Source organism: Helianthus annuus, chromosome 9 (assembly GCF_002127325.2).
Source record: "Helianthus annuus cultivar XRQ/B chromosome 9, HanXRQr2.0-SUNRISE, whole genome shotgun sequence".
Lineage (NCBI taxonomy): Eukaryota > Viridiplantae > Streptophyta > Magnoliopsida > Asterales > Asteraceae > Helianthus > Helianthus annuus.
In genome coordinates this window covers 12329298-12353062 of record NC_035441.2, presented here as the reverse complement: position 1 = coordinate 12353062, position 23765 = coordinate 12329298, and the positions used below count along the sequence as shown (strand labels likewise).

General features: G+C 35.3%; 1 protein-coding gene and 1 long non-coding RNA gene across 2 annotated transcripts; both read left to right on the top strand.

Moving 5' to 3' along the window:
• The first annotated feature begins 207 nt into the window (after nt 1-207).
• LOC110874139 lies at nt 208-13535 on the top strand. Its single transcript, XR_004866816.1, has 4 exons — nt 208-493; nt 2357-2414; nt 12791-12848; nt 13330-13535. It is a non-coding gene; the product is annotated as an uncharacterized LOC110874139 (long non-coding RNA).
• A 2806-nt stretch (nt 13536-16341) lies between these two features.
• On the top strand, nt 16342-18369 carry LOC110924474 (TMV resistance protein N). The gene is made up of 3 exons (XM_022168477.2): nt 16342-16919; nt 17053-17141; nt 17260-18369. Exons 1-3 carry the CDS (start codon nt 16422-16424, stop codon nt 18002-18004), a joined length of 1332 nt encoding a protein of 443 aa, XP_022024169.1. The 5' UTR covers nt 16342-16421; the 3' UTR covers nt 18005-18369.
• The last annotated feature ends 5396 nt before the right edge of the window (nt 18370-23765 follow it).

Here is a 23765-nt window from a genome sequence, read left to right as displayed (position 1 = left end):
AAAACCTTGTAGATATTTTTATATAAAATGTCAAAGTTCTAAAAATTCCTAAAGTTTATGTATTAAACTAGATTTTATTAAAAAAAAAATGCAAACTCTTCTTCCCCCATGGATATTCACGAAAATTGTGGGTCCCCCCATATGCCCACTCACTTCAATTGTGATGTGTTGGGAACTTGAGAGCATGCTTAGTGGAAGAACCTAGAGATAACAAAAACCTTCTCCACACTCCATCCATTTTCATAATTCCCAAAACCATAAACAATTACCATATTCTTACATCTCTCTCTCTCTCTAAAATCGTTTGAACCAAACACCCCTCACTCCACTTTCATTTCAATCTTCAAACTCAAGAATTCTTGCTCTTATGGAGATCCATGGATGAAACAAACTATTAGGGTGTTAAGTAAAGCTATTGGAGCATTTTTGGTGGAACTTAAAGCCTAAAATCATCAAGATTTCTTATCATCATCTTTGTTTTCTTGCAAAAATTGTAAGAACACTACACTAGTCTCACTTTATTTTTGATTTCTTTTACAAGTTCATCATAATCACATATGAAAAACAACAAGAAACAACTAAAAATCATTATTTTTAACCATGATTTTTCTATGATTATGAGATGAACTTGGAGAAATCTAGGCTAATAAACTTGAATCTTGGTTATTTCTACTCAAAAATATGATCTACATACATGCATGTAGGATCAACCAAGATTCATCAACAAAGGAATGAACATGAATTTTTATGAACATGCATGTTAGTAAAATATGAGAAACCATATAAAACTAAGAAAATAAATTTTCGAAATATTTCTTGGATAAAGTTTCCATTTTCTGGAAAGGATCAAAATCAAGAAATATGTTGGTAGTAAATATTTTGAATACACATTTATGCTTTAAATGACTTTGTAAGACATCTAAAACAAGAGTTTTTCATAAAATCTCGTTTTACAAATTTTTGGCAAAAATAAGGAATAAAGTTTCCTTTTTGGGAAAGTTAAGAATAATATCATGTTCATGCTAGTTTTGTTGACAATTTTTGATAGATATTGATACTTGATGATGTTTTGTATTGAAATAATTTGAAAACAAGTTTTGTATAAACTTGGGGAAAAATCAATATTTCAAAATAAACTAAAATAAACTATGGCAAAATTTTTATAAATTTTGTGATATATTAAAAGTTGTTAAACAAAGAAGTTTGTGACTAAAATTATTATTTGAGGTCTTTAAACATGGTTAAACAATTTTTGGACAAAGTCATAAATCCATGTTTTATAAAAAGATTTCTAAATAAAAATGACAAGTATATATTTTTGGATAAAATGTGTGCTTAAAAAATATTCATCAAGTATCATAAGTTTATATATTTTGATGTGTACATCATATGTTAGTTCTAGTAGGAACAAAAGAAAAATTATTACACATCCATAAAAATAAAAAAATATATATATAAACTTGAAAACGAAATAAAATGTCCATCCTTGGACACGAAAACACAAATGGACAAATTCGGACACTATTGGACTATATGGACTTTTGGACAAACTAAAATGGCACAAACAAAGCAAATGGTAAAACGTGACGGACGACACAAACGGGACAAACGATACGAATAAATAAAACCGACAAGTAGTAAACGACTAGAATAAAATACGAACCGTCACACAAGTTTATGCACTAAAATGTTCAACTATGGCATAAGTAATGATTTTTATAAAAATTAGATTTTTATAAAAATACAAGTATCACTATTATTATTTTTTTTACTAGCCCAAAAATTATGTAGTTTAAAAAGTGGTCCATAAATTAAAATTTGGGCTAATGCCCATTTCTCATAAACAAAATTTGGGCTAGGCCCACTTTTACAAAACAATGGACTAAAAATATATTTTTAGTCAAAGTGGGCTAAAGCCCACTTTACAAAATACTTGGGCTAAAAACCCAATATTTACAAATTATTATGGACTAGATATATTTTAGAAAACAATTTGGGCTAGGCCCATTCTTACACAAGTTATTTGGGCTAAGTCCACAACTATAAACTAAATTGGGCTAGGCCTACCTTTATAAAATGTTTTGGGCTAAGGCCCACTTCTACAAATTAATTTGGGCTTGACCCATATTTTTAAACAAAGTTATTTGGGCTAGGCCCATAAGCACCAAAATACCCAAAATGGACTTAAATTCTAAAACATAAAGTAAGCCCATTCAAACACAAATAAAATAGAATAAATGTATATATACAAGGAAGTTATACATATACGAAAACACAAAAACAAAATACAAGATAGAATATTTGTACGATACGCAAAAACAAACCTAAGTGTCTAACTAGATTAGAACACTTGTAGGTCGAGAAACGAACCGCGAACAAGGAATCGAATAGAGATTTGCACGGAACGCAAATCTGTGAGTTCATGTTTTCCCCTTTTACTTTGAATGTTTATAGTTTTAAACTTTCGGGGATGTATACATGTTACAAATAGTATGATAATACAATGAAACTATTTTGATCACATGCGGATAAGTGTTAAAATAAAGGGGCCATTAATGAATAAACAAGTACCGAGGAACAAACGGATAGATCTATTTGGGTTTTGGCAAGCCCCACTCTTAACGACAACGATAACCACGATCGTCAAGAGTGCCTTTGTGTCCAAACTAGTGTCGTTGACACACACGATAAATTGTCAAGGTTTGGTTGCCTCCTATTCGGCATACATATTAGTGTCCTTGCAACACACTAATGATCATACAATTTTTTTTATCATACTATACAAAAACGAATTTTATTACTTCAAATGTTTTGGAGACTCATTTGATGCGAAAACAAAATAACATGAATTCACTCAACTTTTGTTGACGTTTTCAAAATTAACATGTATTACAGGAGATTAGTGGACGGCTATGGAAAAATATGTTCAAGTGGTTATCAAGAACGCAAGCTTTTGTGATGTCATCCGTTTTTAGTGTTATGTTTTGAACTTTGAATAATGTAGTTAAAGTTGTTGTTGTTTCAAGTTTCAAACAAGACGTATGTAATGTAAATTATGGTTTTGAATCAAATGTATGGATGGACATCTTTTATGTTTCAAATATGTTGTTTACTCGATTGATTGTAACGATTGCCGCTCTCGTCACACCTCGCCATACGCTTCCGCACAAACCGAAAATCGGGGTGTGACAGACCTGGTATCAGAGCATCAATTGTAGTGAACTAAGATTCTTTTTGAGTCTAGTCTACAATTTCAAAACGATGTTCTTTACAACAAGCGTTCTACATTATATTTTTACAAAGCGTCCACTAATACAAAACGATGAATTCGAAACGATAATGCAAGGATACTATGTGATAGTATTAAACGATAGTTCGAAGCGATAATACCAAAGACTAGTTTATTTGGTACAAGTCTATGGGGTTTAGACACGATAACAATAAGTCGAACTGGAAACGATATATGATATGAACAACGACGAAAACAAAAGAACAGTTGCCAAAAAATCGATTATTTATAAGTTGTTCACAGGTATACGTTGTACGAATTATTTTGCCACGACCATGATATCTTAGTATTCAAATTCTATTATTATTCTGGACTCTCATAACAAGCGTATTGACCTCGCATCTGTTAATGAGCTCATGGTAGGGCGTAGTCCCTAAGTGAAACCCTGAGCTCGACATTCCATAAAAGATGGTTGTTTTCCCTCAGATACGGAAAATGCCTGACCTCGATGATGACAATTAGGTGGAGGTGGTAGCCTTGGATGAATACTCTATTAGTAGGAACGAGGTCCCTATGGTTCATATTAATCATGATTGGTGACATTCTTGTCAAGACAAGGAAGATAAAACACTCATCTTGAAGGTACCCATTCAGCCATTATTGTTATGAATCCTCTTACTTCTATTTCTTAACTTCGTGCCATTCCGCGAGCAATGGCTACAAGTATTAACGCATGGACCATCATGAAGGTCCATTCTATGTTAAAGGTAATTAGACAATCATGTCCCCCTCTCCGACTGATCGTCTGTTTTGAATGAGGGAATGCTAGGGTGACCATACAAGGCAATTTATTATTACGGGGGCCCACGTAATAGTAACTTGCAGTGGATGGGAATCCTGGTGGTCCCTGCGGGTCAGACTAATGATCACTACCTGTTCAAAATTCTTGAGTTGTTACTTAAGAATTCAATTTTTCCATTTCTTAGAACGCTAACTAAGGTGATTACTATGATTCCCCACAATACATTAAAAACTACACGTATTGATTTCGTGCCTAGCATCCGATCTATATCACAAGTCAGTTGAGACAAGTCATCTAAGCAAACAAATTAGGAAAACCATCCAGGAAGGATTTTCCTCAAACATTCTAAAACTCCAACATTTGGGTTAATCTCACGGTGCCTATAACACCTTATCATATTTATTGGAGTTATTGCGATAAAATCCGTTATTTGACATTCGTTTTGTCTCAAAGGGTAATATGGCACGAGCCATGGCGCAAGTCTCTTACCATATTCCATTCGACATCTATAGAAATCATAACAACTTTGTTGGAATTCGTTGAGCTCAAACAATACCAATGTATTCATCATATAAGTTAATACGATGAAGGATTTTCCCTACTTTGGACGACCAAGGTCCATAGAGTATGGAATACATACTGTAAGGATAGAGTTAACTGCTTGGTTTTCCCCTCCTGGACAGATGGTTGTTCTGCTAAGGCATATGGACAACACATACATCCTATCACCCACGACTCTCCACCTTACTATTCCGATGCACATTCTCAACCTCCACCACCGGACATGAGCCCATCTAATCCTTATTGTCCAAGCCATTTTCCGCTTATTATTATAAACTATGAGTTTTATCTTCCAAGATTCATCTTAGTTTTCCCTTTCGATGAGTCCATGATCTTGAGACTCAGATTTCTGCTACTCGACCTCCCCCGGAATGCCCCATTACTATCATTTTTCCTCCTATCAGTACCTCCACACTCTACATTCCACAAAGCGCCTCTATCATTTGAGGAACACATTCGTACCCTTGAGAACCACTCGACTGCCACCATTAGGCACATTTTTGGTCTCGAGGAGGAGGTTACGTGCCTTCACGGTCTAATTTCTATGTCTTCACTTTCACATCCCACACCACGGTAGTTATGTTCAATTACTAACTTTTGGGAAGTATACCCGATTTTGTGAAAGACTAAAGACTGTTGAAGACTTGGAGACTTAATATCAATCAGGAACAATGTGAAGAAAAGACTTCACCTTATTTTATATATTACTATATGTCGTGTATCGACCGAAGTGATGTAACTCCGAGATTATTTTTGTTTCTTCACAAAAATAATTGTAAAAAGGTGACATGGCATATATAAGTTGGTATTTTCTTATGGACACACTGTTGTAATTTATTTTACATCCCTGCAAGGATGTGATGAATATGGTGCGAAAGATTTGCATAAGTATCATTATGATCTATCTTGACCTTATGATCATAGTACGTGACGATATGTTTTTATTTTCGTTCATGTCTAATCTCTTTGATATATATTTTATATATATATATATGAAGATCATGGCACCAGAACGAAGTAACACTTTTTAAGCCTAAACGGAACCCTTACCTATGACACGAGCTGAGCTTGATGCTCTACTGAACCAGTGAGTTGCAGAAGCAATCGTACAACATGAAGCAAACCATACTGCAAACAATGGCGGAACTAGAGGAACCATATTGAGAATTGCTCAGGCCATAACTCTTGCCTTAAGTCTTACGAGGATGTAGTAAGGATGGGAAAACTGAATAAAGGTGCGGTGAAAAAGGAGACGCATGTGGAGTCTACTTCGAGTAACAATAAGAGAAAGTATTCATATTTCAAGAAAGGTTCTATGTCAAACAACAAACATAAGAAAACCCCTACAAGTAAGAAAAACCAAGGCATTCGTTGTCACAACGGAAACGAGTGGTAAGAAATATAATGGAAATGCACCTAAGTGTAAGCAGTGTGGTTATCACCACTATGGTGGATGCCAAGCCACCAAGTGTGATAAATGCGGGAAAATGGGTCACCGCACAGAAAAATGTTGGGGTAACAACAAGGTAGTTAAGAAAGAAGGAGGCAGTGGTAACGATAAAGAACGAGGGAGAACCCAAGGCTGTTTTAATTATGGTGATATGGGACACTTCAGGAAGGATTGTCCCAAAGAGAACAAAGGCCGCAGAAGAGCCTTTGTAATTGGACCTCAAGAGGCACGACAGGATCCAAACGTGATCCCGGTACGTTCCCTGTCAACGATCATTTTGCTTCTATTTTGTTTGATACCGGTGCAGATTTTAGTTTTACATCTTTAGAATTTAAAGATATACTTGGACTAAAGTCAATTAAACTAGATATTCCGTTCACTATCGAATTAGCGAATGGAAAGGTGATTGAATCTGATAAAATTGTTAAAGGATGTTCCTCAGAACTAGGAGCAAGAAAATTCAAAATTGACCTAATACCCATTCAACTAGGTAGTTTTGATATTGTAATTGGAATGGATTGGCTATCCATTAATCAAGCTGAAATCGTATATTACGACAAGATCATTCGAATTCCCCATCCTAATAACGAAACACTTCTTGTTCACGATGAGACAAACAAAATGCCTTTACGAATTATTTCCTGTATGAAAACCCGAAAGTGCCTACGAAAAGGATGTATAGCATTTTTAGCGCACATTGTTGAGAAGAAGGCCAAGGAGCTAAAACTTAGGGAAATCCCGGTTGTGAAGGAATTCCCTGAAGTCTTTCCTGAAGACTTGCCGGGAATACCTCCAAAATGACAAGTAGAATTTCGAATAGACTTAGTTCCAGGTGCTGCACCTGTGGCAAAGTCTCCATACCGATTAGCTCCTTCGGAAATGCAAGAATTATCCCCACAACTTCAAGAGTTGTTGGATAAGGGTTTCATCAGACCAAGCCACTCGCCTTGGGGAGCTCCAGTGCTGTTCGTGAAGAAGAAGGATGGAAGTTTTAAGATGTGCATAGACTATCGGGAGTTGAATAAACTCACAATCAAGAATCGATATCCATTACCGAGGATTGACGATCTATTCGACCAACTTCAAGGATCGAGCTATTATTCGAAGATCGATTTGAGATCAGGATACCATCAACTCAGAGTTCAAGAAGAAAGTGTTCCAAAAACGGCATTCCGAACTCGCTACGGACATTACGAGTTCCTTGTTATGCCTTTTGGCTTAACAAATGCACCAGCGGTGTTCATGGACTTAATGAACAGCGTGTGCAAGCCTTACCTTGACAAATTCGTGATAGTGTTTATCGATGATATATTGATATATTCACGAAACAAGAATGAACACGAGCATCATCTTAGAATTATTCTTGAGTTGTTGAAAAAGGAGAAACTGTATGCGAAATTTTCCAAATGCGAATTTTGGCTTCGCGAAGTTCAATTTCTCGGACACGTAGTTAATGAGAAAGGCATACATGTTGATCCATCAAAAATTAAGGCCATAAAGAATTGGAGTGCACCTAAGACACCGACTGAAATACGTCAATTCCTAGGATTGGCCGGTTATTATCGAAGGTTCATTGAGAACTTTTCGAAGATTGCACAATCCCTCACTTCTCTCACTCAAAAGGATAAGAAATTTGAATGGGGAGAGAAACAAGAATCAGCTTTTCAACTGCTTAAAGACAAACTCTGTAATGCTCCAATTTTGTCACTTCCAGACGGTACAGATGATTTCGTAGTCTATTGTGATGCCTCACGGCAAGGGTTAGGATGCGTGTTGACGCAAAGGGAGAAAGTTATTGCATACGCATCACGCCAACTAAAGATTCACGAAAGGAACTATACCACACACGACTTAGAGTTAGGTACAGTGGTATGTGCACTAAAAATTTGGCGTCATTATCTTTATGGTACTAAATGCACGATATTCACGGATCACAAGAGTCTTCAACATATATTTAACCAGAAAGAGTTAAATATGCGCCAAAGACGATGGTCGAATTGTTGAATGACTACGATTGTGAGATCAAATATCATCCGGGCAAAGCGAACGTTGTCGCGGATGCTCTAAGTCGAAAAGAATGAGTTAAACCTTTGCGTGTGCGATCTTTAAGGCTAACAATTCATAACGACCTTACCTCTCGAATTCTTGATGCTCAGCAAGAAACATTAAAACCAGAAAATATCAAAGCAGAAATGCTTAGAGGTATGGAAGAACAATTAGAGTCGAAAGAGAACAGAGCCTTATATTTTATGAATAGAATATGGATTCCTCATTTTGGTGGTCTTCGAGGCCTAATACTTGACGAGGCTCATAAATCCAAGTATTCGATACATCCTGGAACAGATAAGATCTATCACGATTTCAAGGAATTTTATTGGTGGCCTAATATCAAAGGTGATATTGCGACATATGTTGGAAAATGTCTAACATGTGCTAAAGTTAAGGCCGAGTACCAAAAACCTTCTGGATTGTTACAACAACCCGAAATCCCTAATTGGAAATGGCAACATATTTCTATGGATTTCGTAACTAAATTACCCAGGACTTCTCGTGGTCACGACATGATTTGGGTAATCGTCGAGCGATTAACCAAGTCAGCTCACTTCTTGCCTATCCGTGAGAAAGATAGTACTGAGAAGTTAGCTAAAATCTATCTCAGAGAAATTGTAGCAAGACATGGTGTACCTTTGTTGATAATCTCTGACCGAGACGGTCGTTTTATATCAAGGATTTGGCAGTCTTTTCAAAAGGCCTTTGGATCCCAATTAAATTTGAGCACGGCTTTTCATCCCCAAACAGACGGCCAAAGGGAACGCATTCAAACTCTAGAAGACATGTTGCGTGCTTGTGTGATGGACTTAGGTGGAAATTGGGATACTCACTTGCCTTTAGTGGAGTTCTCATACAATAACAGTTATCACACGAGTATTAAAGTCGCACCATTCGAAGCGTTATATGGCCGTAAGTGTCGATCTCCGCTATGCTGGGCAGAATTAGGCGACAAACAAATGTTAGGTCCTGAGTTAGTTCAAGAAACTACCGATAAAATATTCAAGATTCGAGACCGAATCAAGGCGGCTCGAGACAGACAGAAAAGCTATGCGGATAGACGTCGCAAACCGTTGTCTTTTGAAGTTGAAGACAAGGTGTTGTTAAAAGTCTCGCCATGGAAAGGCGTAGCTAGATTCGGTAAGCAAGGGAAGCTTAGCCCGAGATACATAGGACCTTATGAGATCTTGGAAAAGACTGAAAATGTCGCCTACAAGTTAAAGCTGCCTGAATCACTCAGTAACGTTCATGACACTTTTCATGTGTCGAATTTAAAAAAAATGTCTTTCGGATGAATCACTTATTATTCACCTGGGCGAAATCCATGTAGACAACAAACTCCATTTCATCGAAGAACCTGTTGAGGTTCTAGATTCAAAGATTCACAAAACGAGGAGAAGTCGAATCAAACTAATCAAAGTCCGATGGAACTCGAAACGAGGACCCGAGTTCACATGGGAACGAAAAGATGAAATCAAAAAGAAGTACCCTCATTTGTTTAAGAAAGTCCCAACTAAGAAGGGACACAGATTAAAAATTTCGGGACGAAATTTTCTTTAACAGGGGGAGAATGTGACAATCGGCAAAATTCCGGTAATTTCGTACAACGTGAACAACTATTTAAATTTTATTTTCGCGTATATGACTTGATTTTAATTAATTAAAGTCTTGAGAGTCTAGGAATTACAAAAATCATAGTAAATTATGATAACAGATCCGTTGCGATTGGAAACAATATCCTAGACTAACAATAGGAACGCGATTAAACAATACTTGTCAATACTAGTCGCGGTACAGTCTGACATGATAAAAACAAGACATACGGATATGTCTACACAAATATTCTATAAAAAGCTTTGTCCAAAAATAATATGTGCCTTATTATTTACAAAATTCCAATTAAAAACCAAATTGTCCAAGTCCGCAGAAAAATACAGCAATCATGCGGAAGTGTACAGCATTCCGTAGAACAAAACAGTAACTGTCCGAAAACCCAAAAATAAATATTATTTGACATAAATAATATAATGGGTATTAAAAATGACACAAAATCCGCAATCGAATCTTATTGCGTTAAGCTGTACGGCTAGTTCAGTAAACTGCCAGTCAGCAAAGCCGGTACCGGAACCGTGTCAAAAAAATAATAAAATTTTTAGTCCAAAAAGTTGGATTAATTATTTGGATAATAAAACATGTGAAAAAATAATTTTTGTTATGTATTTATCTAAACAAAACACGGTATCAGTATTTAACCCAGTACAGGACCCGAACCAACTTTTTCACCCGAATTACAAACTAAAAATTTTGGTGAACTAGTTTTACCTAGTGTCACATTACTTTATAATATTAGAGCTTAAAACCTTGTAGATATTTTTATATAAAATGTCAAAGTTCTAAAAATTCCTAAAGTTTATGTATTAAACTAGATTTTATTAAAAAAAATGCAAACTCTTCTTCCCCCATGGATATTCACGAAAATTGTGGGTCCCCCCATATGCCCACTCACTTCAATTGTGATGTGTTGGGAACTTGAGAGCATGCTTAGTGGAAGAACCTAGAGATAACAAAAACCTTCTCCACACTCCATCCATTTTCATAATTCCCAAAACCATAAACAATTACCATATTCTTACATCTCTCTCTCTCTCTAAAATCGTTTGAACCAAACACCCCTCACTCCACTTTCATTTCAATCTTCAAACTCAAGAATTCTTGCTCTTATGGAGATCCATGGATGAAACAAACTATTAGGGTGTTAAGTAAAGCTATTGGAGCATTTTTGGTGGAACTTAAAGCCTAAAATCATCAAGATTTCTTATCATCATCTTTGTTTTCTTGCAAAAATTGTAAGAACACTACACTAGTCTCACTTTATTTTTGATTTCTTTTACAAGTTCATCATAATCACATATGAAAAACAACAAGAAACAACTAAAAATCATTATTTTTAACCATGATTTTTCTATGATTATGAGATGAACTTGGAGAAATCTAGGCTAATAAACTTGAATCTTGGTTATTTCTACTCAAAAATATGATCTACATACATGCATGTAGGATCAACCAAGATTCATCAACAAAGGAATGAACATGAATTTTTATGAACATGCATGTTAGTAAAATATGAGAAACCATATAAAACTAAGAAAATAAATTTTCGAAATATTTCTTGGATAAAGTTTCCATTTTCTGGAAAGGATCAAAATCAAGAAATATGTTGGTAGTAAATATTTTGAATACACATTTATGCTTTAAATGACTTTGTAAGACATCTAAAACAAGAGTTTTTCATAAAATCTCGTTTTACAAATTTTTGGCAAAAATAAGGAATAAAGTTTCCTTTTTGGGAAAGTTAAGAATAATATCATGTTCATGCTAGTTTTGTTGACAATTTTTGATAGATATTGATACTTGATGATGTTTTGTATTGAAATAATTTGAAAACAAGTTTTGTATAAACTTGGGGAAAAATCAATATTTCAAAATAAACTATGGCAAAATTTTTATAAATTTTGTGATATATTAAAAGTTGTTAAACAAAGAAGTTTGTGACTAAAATTATTATTTGAGGTCTTTAAACATGGTTAAACAATTTTTGGACAAAGTCATAAATCCATGTTTTATAAAAAGATTTCTAAATAAAAATGACAAGTATATATTTTTGGATAAAATGTGTGCTTAAAAAATATTCATCAAGTATCATAAGTTTATATATTTTGATGTGTACATCATATGTTAGTTCTAGTAGGAACAAAAGAAAAATTATTACACATCCATAAAAATAAAAAAATATATATATAAACTTGAAAACGAAATAAAATGTCCATCCTTGGACACGAAAACACAAATGGACAAATTCGGACACTATTGGACTATATGGACTTTTGGACAAACTAAAATGGCACAAACAAAGCAAATGGTAAAACGTGACGGACGACACAAACGGGACAAACGATACGAATAAATAAAACCGACAAGTAGTAAACGACTAGAATAAAATACGAACCGTCACACAAGTTTATGCACTAAAATGTTCAACTATGGCATAAGTAATGATTTTTATAAAAATTAGATTTTTATAAAAATACAAGTATCACTATTATTATTTTTTTTACTAGCCCAAAAATTATGTAGTTTAAAAAGTGGTCCATAAATTAAAATTTGGGCTAATGCCCATTTCTCATAAACAAAATTTGGGCTAGGCCCACTTTTACAAAACAATGGACTAAAAATATATTTTTAGTCAAAGTGGGCTAAAGCCCACTTTACAAAATACTTGGGCTAAAAACCCAATATTTACAAATTATTATGGACTAGATATATTTTAGAAAACAATTTGGGCTAGGCCCATTCTTACACAAGTTATTTGGGCTAAGTCCACAACTATAAACTAAATTGGGCTAGGCCTACCTTTATAAAATGTTTTGGGCTAAGGCCCACTTCTACAAATTAATTTGGGCTTGACCCATATTTTTAAACAAAGTTATTTGGGCTAGGCCCATAAGCACCAAAATACCCAAAATGGACTTAAATTCTAAAACATAAAGTAAGCCCATTCAAACACAAATAAAATAGAATAAATGTATATATACAAGGAAGTTATACATATACGAAAACACAAAAACAAAATACAAGATAGAATATTTGTACGATACGCAAAAACAAACCTAAGTGTCTAACTAGATTAGAACACTTGTAGGTCGAGAAACGAACCGCGAACAAGGAATCGAATAGAGATTTGCACGGAACGCAAATCTGTGAGTTCATGTTTTCCCCTTTTACTTTGAATGTTTATAGTTTTAAACTTTCGGGGATGTATACATGTTACAAATAGTATGATAATACAATGAAACTATTTTGATCACATGCGGATAAGTGTTAAAATAAAGGGGCCATTAATGAATAAACAAGTACCGAGGAACAAACGGATAGATCTATTTGGGTTTTGGCAAGCCCCACTCTTAACGACAACGATAACCACGATCGTCAAGAGTGCCTTTGTGTCCAAACTAGTGTCGTTGACACACACGATAAATTGTCAAGGTTTGGTTGCCTCCTATTCGGCATACATATTAGTGTCCTTGCAACACACTAATGATCATACAATTTTTTTTATCATACTATACAAAAACGAATTTTATTACTTCAAATGTTTTGGAGACTCATTTGATGCGAAAACAAAATAACATGAATTCACTCAACTTTTGTTGACGTTTTCAAAATTAACATGTATTACAGGAGATTAGTGGACGGCTATGGAAAAATATGTTCAAGTGGTTATCAAGAACGCAAGCTTTTGTGATGTCATCCGTTTTTAGTGTTATGTTTTGAACTTTGAATAATGTAGTTAAAGTTGTTGTTGTTTCAAGTTTCAAACAAGACGTATGTAATGTAAATTATGGTTTTGAATCAAATGTATGGATGAACATCTTTTATGTTTCAAATATGTTGTTTACTCGATTGATTGTAACGATTGCCGCTCTCGTCACACCTCGCCATACGCTTCCGCACAAACCGAAAATCGGGGTGTGACAAATTTATTAAACTTTCAAACTGTCGGACGGTGTTTGATTGTGACATGGTCATTCGTGTGTCATTTGTTTATACTATATTCCAAGCAGTTGTTCTCATTATGCGTTTAGATTTCTTGCATGTGCAGATTCTAAAGGCTAGGAGAACATGGTCGATGACAAGCTTCGGGATGAAGACACAACGTGAAGGCACTCAACTGATGAAGATGATCGAGTTGCCGCTGGCCATCATCAACACCACCAGGATCTCACTTCATAAAGTTAAAGTATTTCACGGGCACAGCTCAAGGGGGAGCTTATGTTAAGGGGGAGTTTGTCAACACACTTCCTACATGATACGGGTAGTTTGTTGATACACTCTCTGCTTTCAAGACGTGAAGACTTTGAAGATCCTCCGACAATGAAGACTTGAAAGGACATCAGAGTTTTGGTAACTCAAAGACCAAAGACCGTCGAAGTTCGAGACGAGTCTACAACTTTAGAAGATAAAGACAAAGCTACAGCCAAGGGGGAGTTTGTTGGTGCACTTGTGTCTGTACTTTGTCTGTATTCGGTCTGTATATAAACGATGTTCTAAGTCTGTAAGTTGACCAAGTCAACCATCCTCCGGTTTGACTTGGTCAAACAGTTAGAAAGTAGTTGTCTGTCTCGAAGGATAGCTCCTCGAAGGATACTGTTGATCCTTCGAGGTTCTCGAAAGATATGCTTCGATTGTTAGACCTCGAAGGATCATCCTTCGAGGTGATTGCTGATCATTCGAACATATTGTCATCGATAGATGATCCTTCGGACCATCTATCGGATCCTTCGGACATGACCTGCTGTGTTTGGGTATATATACCCATGCATTGTGTTGAGTTCAGCAGAGAGACAGATAGACAGATAGAACACACACATCCGAGAGATAGCTTTGAGAGCATTCTGTCCGAAACTCACACACACACTTTGAGAGTTTACAAGTTAGGTTTGTAAACATTGTGCTTGTAACCGAAACCTTCATTTGCATTAATACAAGTTGTGTTAATCGGTGAACCCGTGTGTGTTGTGTTTATACTTGCTTAATCCCGGTTTGCTTGCTAGCTTGGATTCCGCACTCGCTAGTGGGTTAGTATAACAAGGTTTGAGGTTCGTCATCCTCCGACATAAGGGACCTACAGGTTCTAACCTAGTAATATTATAAATGAGAAGAAGATTGAACTAAATAATAATTATCCATAAGATATTAAACTAAATAATATTTAGTTGGAGGGTTAACTATACTTAATTAGAAGAAATTAAACTAAAATAATAATTATCTATAAGAGATGCTCTAATATGATAACAAGTGTCTTCAAAGTGGTTTCTTTTATTATATAGTAAAGATTAAATTAACAATTTGGATATGAGGATAATATTTTATTAAAGTATGATATAATTTGATATTAATTTATTATTTATTTAGTTAATATAAAATAAGTATAGATTTGAGGATACCTTCAATGAATGACACGTGTCTAACAGTTGATTTCTTTTATTATAGTAGATAAATGTTTATTATGTGGAAAATTTGATGTTATGATTTTGAAATTTTGAAACCTGGGATAAGCCCGAGGAAAACACTAGCCCAAAAGGAAAGAAAACCAAGTCAAAATCTAACAATTAATTTATCTCCGATGGACCAACACAGGCCATCTCAGAACAAAATATCTGCATATCTTGTTTAGCCCAACTAAAAACATCATCCAATCCGTATCTATTACAATCTAGAACCCAACAAACAAATAAAATACAAAATGTTCAAATCTTGGACCTGCCTTGCACAACCGCCATCTATACTATTGTACCCCAAAGAGCCCACAAAGATATCCAGCTGCCCATCATTGTTTTTAAAATAATTCAGATAGACCCCCTACCATCTGGCCAGACACGCAGTATTTTTTTTATGTAACTTCTTTTCAATAAAACACTACATTGTTGTTTTACTTTGTTACTTTATTTACTGTGAATTCATCCAGACCATTCTCCAACCCAATGCCTTCCACCAGTAACTATTTTTTAAGCGCACTAAAGAAGTGGGCAAATTGTTGTAATCGAAATCAACTTCAGTAAAATAATTAATTAAAGCCTTATTAACAATTATTAAGGAACCGGGTTGGTTCTGGTACAAATCACATTTATCCTACAAACCGTAAAAACAGATCATAGCACTTAAAAAAAGCTAAATTGACAAATACTAAAACAATACATACATAAAAGTAGCACTTTTGAATTATATTAGCAAATAAAAATTAATCAAGATAATTGATTTTAGCACATATGCGAAATGATATCAGCACTTTTCTTTATCAGCACATTGCAAACAGAAGAAATATCCAAATAAAGAATTAATTGCTTGTTAGCATAATTAGAAGGAATTCAAGATAATTGATATTATTTAGATTATCATTTTACCATTTCTCTATAACTGAATGGATATCAAATGACACTTTTGAAATGGTTCTTACAGTTTATACGAAATGTGGTTTGTATTTGATCCGTAACAATATATAAATTGTCTACTTTTACGGTATATAATATACATCTATTAGCACCAGAAAGTCAAGAAAATACCACTGCAATGCTAATGGTCACTACGCGTATTCATTAAGTTTTTATTATAAGTTAAGAACTTTTGTCTCCAACCCATCATATAGTTTTTCCAAACAATTGTCATCTTGGTAAACGCTCAGTGCACTGGATTATTAATTTCTTTTCAGTTCGTTTAGATTACCACAGATTAAGGAAAATTTGGTTTTAATCGATCCTTTAAGCATACATTCAATGGCTTCTACTTCAGTTTCATCCATTCAACAGAGGTTCAAGTACGATGTCTTTTTGAGTTTCAGGGGTGAAGACGTCCGCAAAACCTTTGTTGATCATCTCTATCATGCTCTTGTCAAAAAAGGCATTATTACTTACAAAGACGATGAAACAATCAAGAAAGGGGAAAGGATCAGTGAGCAGCTGATGAGATCCATCGAAGACTCTAGATTTTACATAATTGTATTCTCCAAGAACTATGCATCTTCATCATGGTGCTTAGACGAGCTAGTCAAGATTATGGAGTGCCAGAAGATGACGGAGCATACTGCCTACCCCGTTTTCTTTGACGTGGAACCCACTGAAGTGCGCCACCAAAGTGGGGCAGTTGGAGAAGCCTTTGCAAAACATGTAAGAGGTAGTTGGAGCTCTGTTCTACCTCTGGACTGTCTTTGTTCTATTGTAGAATCTTGCTGCAACAAATCTTCTGCTTCGTTGAACGGATCCACAGTAGATCTGGTAACATCTTTATCATTACATGTCTGCATTTTGTATTATTCAGTGAACTCTTTGTGTTTTATAGTAGAAGTTTCTGATTCTAATGTCTTGTACTTGTGTTGATACTAAGAAAGTTTTGAACTTTGCCCAACAGGAAAATGATGATAATGTTGGAAGGTGGAGAAATGCTATGAAGGAAGCAGCTGGCCTGGCTGGGTTGGAGTTGAAGAACACTTTCAATGGGTACATCCTTCACTTTTGTTTCTTCTAATTTGTCTTTAATAAGGACATCAATGTCATCTCAGGTTTCATGTAGGATTCTTTTCTCTAATCATCTAAATGAATCATCTTTAACACACAGACATGAAGCAAATTTCATTCAACAAATTGTTGAAGAGGTTTCGCTAAAGCTACATCTCTTTAATTCAATCATTGATGACAAGTTAGTAGGCATGGTGACCCCGGTAAAGGATGTAGTTTCATCATTAGAAATTGATTCCGATGATGTTCGTATGATAGGGATTTGGGGGATGGGAGGTGGTGGTAAGACGACTTTGGCAAGAGCTGTTTTTGATTCTATATCCATTTTGTTTGAAGCTAAATGTTTCGTTGAGAATGTCAGGGAAGGTTCAAAAGGCTCTAGTTTGAAAGAGTTGCAAAAAAAGGTACTTCAAAGTGTGTTAAATGATAAAAGCATCGAGGTAGAAAGTGTTTATGATGGGAAAAGTCTGATGAAAAGGATGTTGTGTAGTAGAAAGGTTCTGCTTGTTCTAGATGACGTGGATGATACAGAGCAACTTGAGGCGTTAGCTGGTAAACCTACTTGGTTTAAGCCAGGAAGTAGAATCATCACTACAACAAGGGATAAGCAAGTGTTGAAGGCACACCAAGTGAACTTTATTCCCCAAGTGCACTTTATTCATGATGTCAGCCTGTTATCGCATGAGGAAGCAATTTGCCTCTTCAGCAGGTATGCATTTGGGAGAGAGACTCCGAATCAAGGGTATGATGAGCTATCCAGGATGGTTGTACGTTATGCCAATGGTCTTCCCACTACTAGAAAACTGAGAATTTCCTACCCAAATTTCCGACCAAAAAAAATTTAGTCGGAAATTCCGACCACTTACCGACAAACTTCCGACTAGAATAAAAATAAAATATTAGCAACAAATTTCCAACTGTTTACCGACAAAGAAAAAGGTTGTCGGAAATTTGAAGGAGAGTTCCGACAAAATTCCGACAAAAAAATCCAAGAAAAACGAAAAAAGAAATTGGTTGGAAAGTGGTCGGAAATTTCCGACAATTTTCCAACAAAACCTTTATTTTTTATTTAATTATACTTAGTTACACGTATGCATTTGAATGTATTTCCTTGTGTCTTTATGTATGAGTATGTATATATAGTTATAGAATAATAAAAATGTAACACCCCAGCCCGGTTCTGGGCTGACGTGTCACTATTACAGAATCAGATACAAAAGGGCTTATTTTATTAATATCCAAACGAGTTTACAAAAGATTTATTCCTGATAATTTATTTCATATATTATTAAGACTACACACTAAGCTTCCAACTTGTTTATTTTAGCTCTCTTCACACTTTCCCATCATCCCTGCTAACCTGTAGAAAAGAAAAATATGCGAAGGAGCAAAATGCCACGAGCGGATAATGATAGCAATGAATAATGAAAATGAAAGAATAGATAATAATGCAATTGTAACTACATGATAGAATTTAATAACTTTACCATGTTATAAGAAATACCCATTGAGCCCGGTATATATATATATAATAAACAGAACAGGCGGAACAGGCTAGCTAGTCCTGAACCGATGTGTGATGGCATATGGGCATCATACAAACCATCCACCAGAAATAATAATATCCTAGGATCGATCCATACGCCTCGAAAAATATATAGCCGGCACTCCGTAGAGTTCAGAACAGGCGAGACGCTGTGATTTAGGCTCACCGTCACAGTCGGTGCCATGCCATTGATGCCGCAATGACATGCTTGCGGTCACCCCCACAAGTAGGGGCGTGCTCGGGTATCAGAGTACAGAGGGTAAACATATAATATTTTTATATTTCTCCATAATCCAGTATAACAGGTCAGACATATTATCAGTAGGATGCGATAATGAGTACAATTTAATAAAGATAATATCGCATGTAATATGGTTCCAAGGTTGTGGTCAGAATCAGGAAGGATTAGACAAGTAAATGTAATGGATATTAATCAAACGGGTACAAACTAAATCATAATACGAAGCTTGAAATGAAGATTAACGAACAAAGTTTAAAAACCCATACTATACAGATAGTAAAGGAAGGAATCCGCACCTTAGTGGTTCCAAAGTGATGATCAGAAGTGAAGTGCTGAGATAAAGGATTTCGTCTATATGATGCCTACAATATTATTGTACCTTAGATGTGTTGAATTATAATAGGTACTTGGTTTAGTTCATTCGGTAATTTCCGACGACCAATATTTAAATTCTTAATCGAAAACTTTATTACCGTATGAATAAATTGATAATAGTATTTTAACTTGACATCTAACAATAAATTGATTTACTTGTCATGGTTATAAAAGAATTTTTGATACAGCTTATTAGATATTAGTTTTCTTCTTATTTATTATGAATTTTAGTTATAAAGTTTACAAAGTTAAATTTATCTAATATAAAGCTTACTGATAATATATAAGTTCGTTAAATCTAATTTACTATTATATGGTTATAGAAAGTACCATATCTTTAAATCATGTTGTATGGATTATTACTCTTCAGTTATATACTTATTCATAGTAAAATGGTTATTAACATAAACGTGTTTTATATATTTAATAACTACTAAGATAAGATTACCAAATCTTATCTTTCGAAAAACGTTTTGAATTTATAATAATAAAAATGACATAATGCCTATTATACCATGTTTAAAAAAAATAGTTTAATCAAGTTTGTATTCTGAATGCATGACTACTCACATATATATTAAAATAATATAATTTACATATACATATGACATAAAAGTTTGAGTGTGAACAATTGTACGTTGACTTAAACTACTACCATGACAACAATAATAAAATATTCAATTCACCTTCTTCATAAAGAATGGAAATGCAGGTTTCTTTGTACAGGTTTTTTTTTTTTTTTCTTTTCATTTTTCCTTTTGATTAGTTATATATGAATAACAAGAATAACAAATAAAACTGATGGATTTATGTATATATACCTGAAATTTGAGAGGAACAGATGGTCGGAATAACGAAGGTTTGCCGGAAAACAAGAAGGTTTCCGATGTAAATACGCGATCAGAGATTTTTCACAGGCCACAGGGTGAAGTTAAATAACATGGTTATCTCTTTGGTGTTTTGGTTTGGTTTATTTTTGGGTTCGCTGGAGAATATCGATTGAGTTATAACGTCCGTTTGGTGGTCGAAAGGTGGTAGGGAGATGGCTATGGAGTAGAGATAACGGACAAGGGTCTGGTTTTCATGCTTCCGGTCAGTTCGTTGTGGTCGAAAAATAAACTAGCTGGTTCATCTAGAGTTTACTGAAGATATACATATGTATGTAGTTAGGGTGTGTAAGATGAAAGATTTCGATGGCTTGTCTTATATAGTCACCTTTCCTTAATAAGCAAGAATAGAATAGATATGAATGACACCTGTTAGATTTTTATAGGATAAATTTACTTGAGTATTGGAAGCCACCACGTATCAACCCAACTTCATGATTTAATATAGTTACTTCACCTAGCTAGGGAAAGAATATTATAACTTTATTTACTATACTTACATAAGCTATTTTAAATTTTCGAATTTTACTCTTTTACGTAAACCTTTTTCAACTTTTATGAACTATAACAATAATATGATTATATATTATAATATAACATTCTGATATTAACATTTCAACAGTAATATTTATTTTCTTTATATATATTTAACTTAAACTTTTTGATGATGGATTGTAATAATTAATTTTTTTTTAATTATTATTATTATTATAAATTTTCAGGGTATTTCAGTTATACCCCCCTTAAAATAAATTTCGTCCTCGAAATTTAATGCGAGCTTAACTTGGGGGGTCTAATAACAAGGGATAGTAAGAACATATATTTCACATTCACATTAAAACTAACAACGAATTCAGCTAGTTGAGAGTTATGGAATACTAACTGTTAAACAAGTTTGGATATTGAGAGCGGATTGACTCCTCGGTTTCCCACGTCGCTTCTTGCTCAGAGTGATTTTTCCATAGAACTTTAACGAAGGGTATCGTCTTTCGCCTTGTCACACGTTCCTGACGATCAAGGATAGCCTCAGGTTCTTCTTCATACGTTAGATCTTCTTGAATCATGTCTAATGGATAATTGATAACATGAATCGGGTGATAATTGTATCCCCTTAGTAAGGATACATGGAATACGTTATGGACATGAGAAAGTTGTGGGGGTAAAGCAAGACGATAAGAAACTTCACCGATTCTTTCGAGGATTTCAAATGGACCAATATAACGAGGACTTAACTTCCCTTTAATCCCAAACCTCCGAATACCGCGACTAGGTGATACTTTGAGAAAGACGTGTTCTCCTATTTTGAATTCTAAGGTTCGTCGGTGTTGATCAGCATAACTTTTCTGACGGCTCTGAGCTTGTTTCAACCGTTCTCGAGCGGTAGTGACCTTTTCATTTGTGACCTGAACTATTTCTGGTCCTTCAATGATCTTTTCTCCAACTTCTTCCCAACAGATTGGAGCTCGACACTTACGACCATATAACAACTCGAATGGGGGCATACCAATACTTGCTTGCCAGCTATTGTTGTATGCAAATTCAACAAGGCACAAGTATTCGTCCCAATTTCCACTCCAATCTAATGCGCACGCTCTAAGCATATCTTCTAACGTTTGGATGGTTCGTTCAGTTTGCCCATCTGTCTGAGGGTGAAAAGCAGTACTGAACTTCAAACGTGTACCCCAAGCCTTTTGGAAACCTTTCCAAAATCGTGATGTGAATCTTGGGTCTCTGTCTGACACAATGGATGATGGTGTGCCATGTAAACGAATAATTTCCTGAAGAAATATTTCGGATAACTTACTAATAGAGTAACCTTGTTGGATAGATAGGAAATGGGCTGACTTGGTTAATCTTTCAACCACGACCCATATAGCATCATTCTTTCTGAAGGTCTTTGGTAGGCCTATCACAAAATCCATAGAAATTTCATCCCACTTCCAGATAGGGATATTAAGAGGCTGTAATAAACCACTAGCCCTTTGATGTTCGATTTTCACCTGTTGGCAGGTGAGGCATTTTGCCACGAACTGGGCAACATCTTCTTTCATGCCATTCCACCAAAAATTTTGCTTCAAGTCACGGTACATTTTGGTTGAACCCGGATGAATAGAGAAAGGCGAACTATGAGCCTCTAATAATAATGATTCACGAAGGGTGGAGTCAGACGGAACACATAATCTCTTTCCACACCAAATAACACCTTGTTCATCAATACGAAATTCTGACTGCTTGCCTAACTCCAGATTTTGCGAGATTGCCCACAGTTCTCCATCTTGCTTCTGGGCTTCCTTGATTCTTGAGATAAGATCAGGCTCGATTTGCATTCTGCCCAAGTACCCATCAGACTTCCTTATCTGAATGTCAATCTCCATCTTCTCCAGATCCCTGACAATCTCAGGCTGAATGGTGAGGCATGCCACTGTTCCTGAACTTTTTCTACTCAATGCATCTGCCACGACATTCGCCTTGCCGGGGTGATATTGAATGTGGACATCATAGTCTTTTAGAAGTTCCAACCATCTTCTCTGTCTCATATTAATCTCCTTCTGAGTAAAAATATACTTGAGACTTTTATGGTCGGTGAAAATGTCACACTTTTCTCCATATAAGTAATGTCTCCAGATCTTAAGAGCGAAAACTACCGCTGCTAACTCAAGATCATGTGTTGGATAGTTAACTTCATATGGCTTGAGCTGTCGTGAAGCGTAGGCAATAACTTTTCCATGTTGCATGAGAACACATCCAAGACCCTTCTTCGAGGCATCACTATAAACTTGGTAGCCGCCAGAGCCTGTTGGAAGAGTGAGTATAGGAGCAGACACAAGTCTTTTCTTTAACTCTTGAAAACTCTTTTCTCGATCGTCGTTCCATGTATACTTTACCCCTTTTCGTAGAAGTTGCGTAAGAGGTAAGGCAATGATAGAAAACCCTTCAACAAAGCGTCGATAATAGCCTGCTAGACCTAAAAAGCTTCGAATCTCGGTAACCGAGGTAGGTCTAGGCCATTTTGTAATAGCTTCGATTTTTGCAGGGTCCATCATTATACCATCTGCAGATATCACGTGACCTAAAAAGGCAACTTGACTTAACCAGAATTCGCATTTGGAGAACTTTGCGTATAGCCTCTTTTGCCTGAGCGTTTCCAAAACAGCACGTAGATGTGTCTCGTGTTCTTCTTTATTCTTAGAGTACACTAGAATGTCGTCGATAAAAACTATGACGAATTTATCAAGGAATTTATGAAAGACACGATTCATTAGGTCCATGAATACGGCTGGAGCATTAGTCAGCCCGAATGGCATAACTAGGAATTCATAATGGCCGTATCGAGTTCGAAAAGCAGTTTTAGGAACGTCTGTATCCTTGATTTTGAGTTGGTGATAACCAGATCTGAGATCGATTTTTGAGAATAATTTGGCACCTTGAAGTTGGTCAAAAAGATCATCGATTCGAGGTAAAGGATAACGATTTCGGATTGTGATTTTGTTTAGTTCTCGATAATCTACGCATAAACGCATAGTCCCGTCTTTCTTTTTCACAAATAAGACAGGTGC

Bases quoted from the DNA above. Each gene is read 5' to 3' on its own strand.
- LOC110924474 (XM_022168477.2), top strand. From the start codon at position 16,422: ATGGCTTCTACTTCAGTTTCATCCATTCAACAGAGGTTCAAGTACGAT. The intron at 16,920-17,052 runs GTAACATCTTTA...TTTGCCCAACAG, and splicing joins ACGGATCCACAGTAGATCTG to GAAAATGATGATAATGTTGG. The intron at 17,142-17,259 runs GTACATCCTTCA...TTTAACACACAG, and splicing joins TTGAAGAACACTTTCAATGG to ACATGAAGCAAATTTCATTC.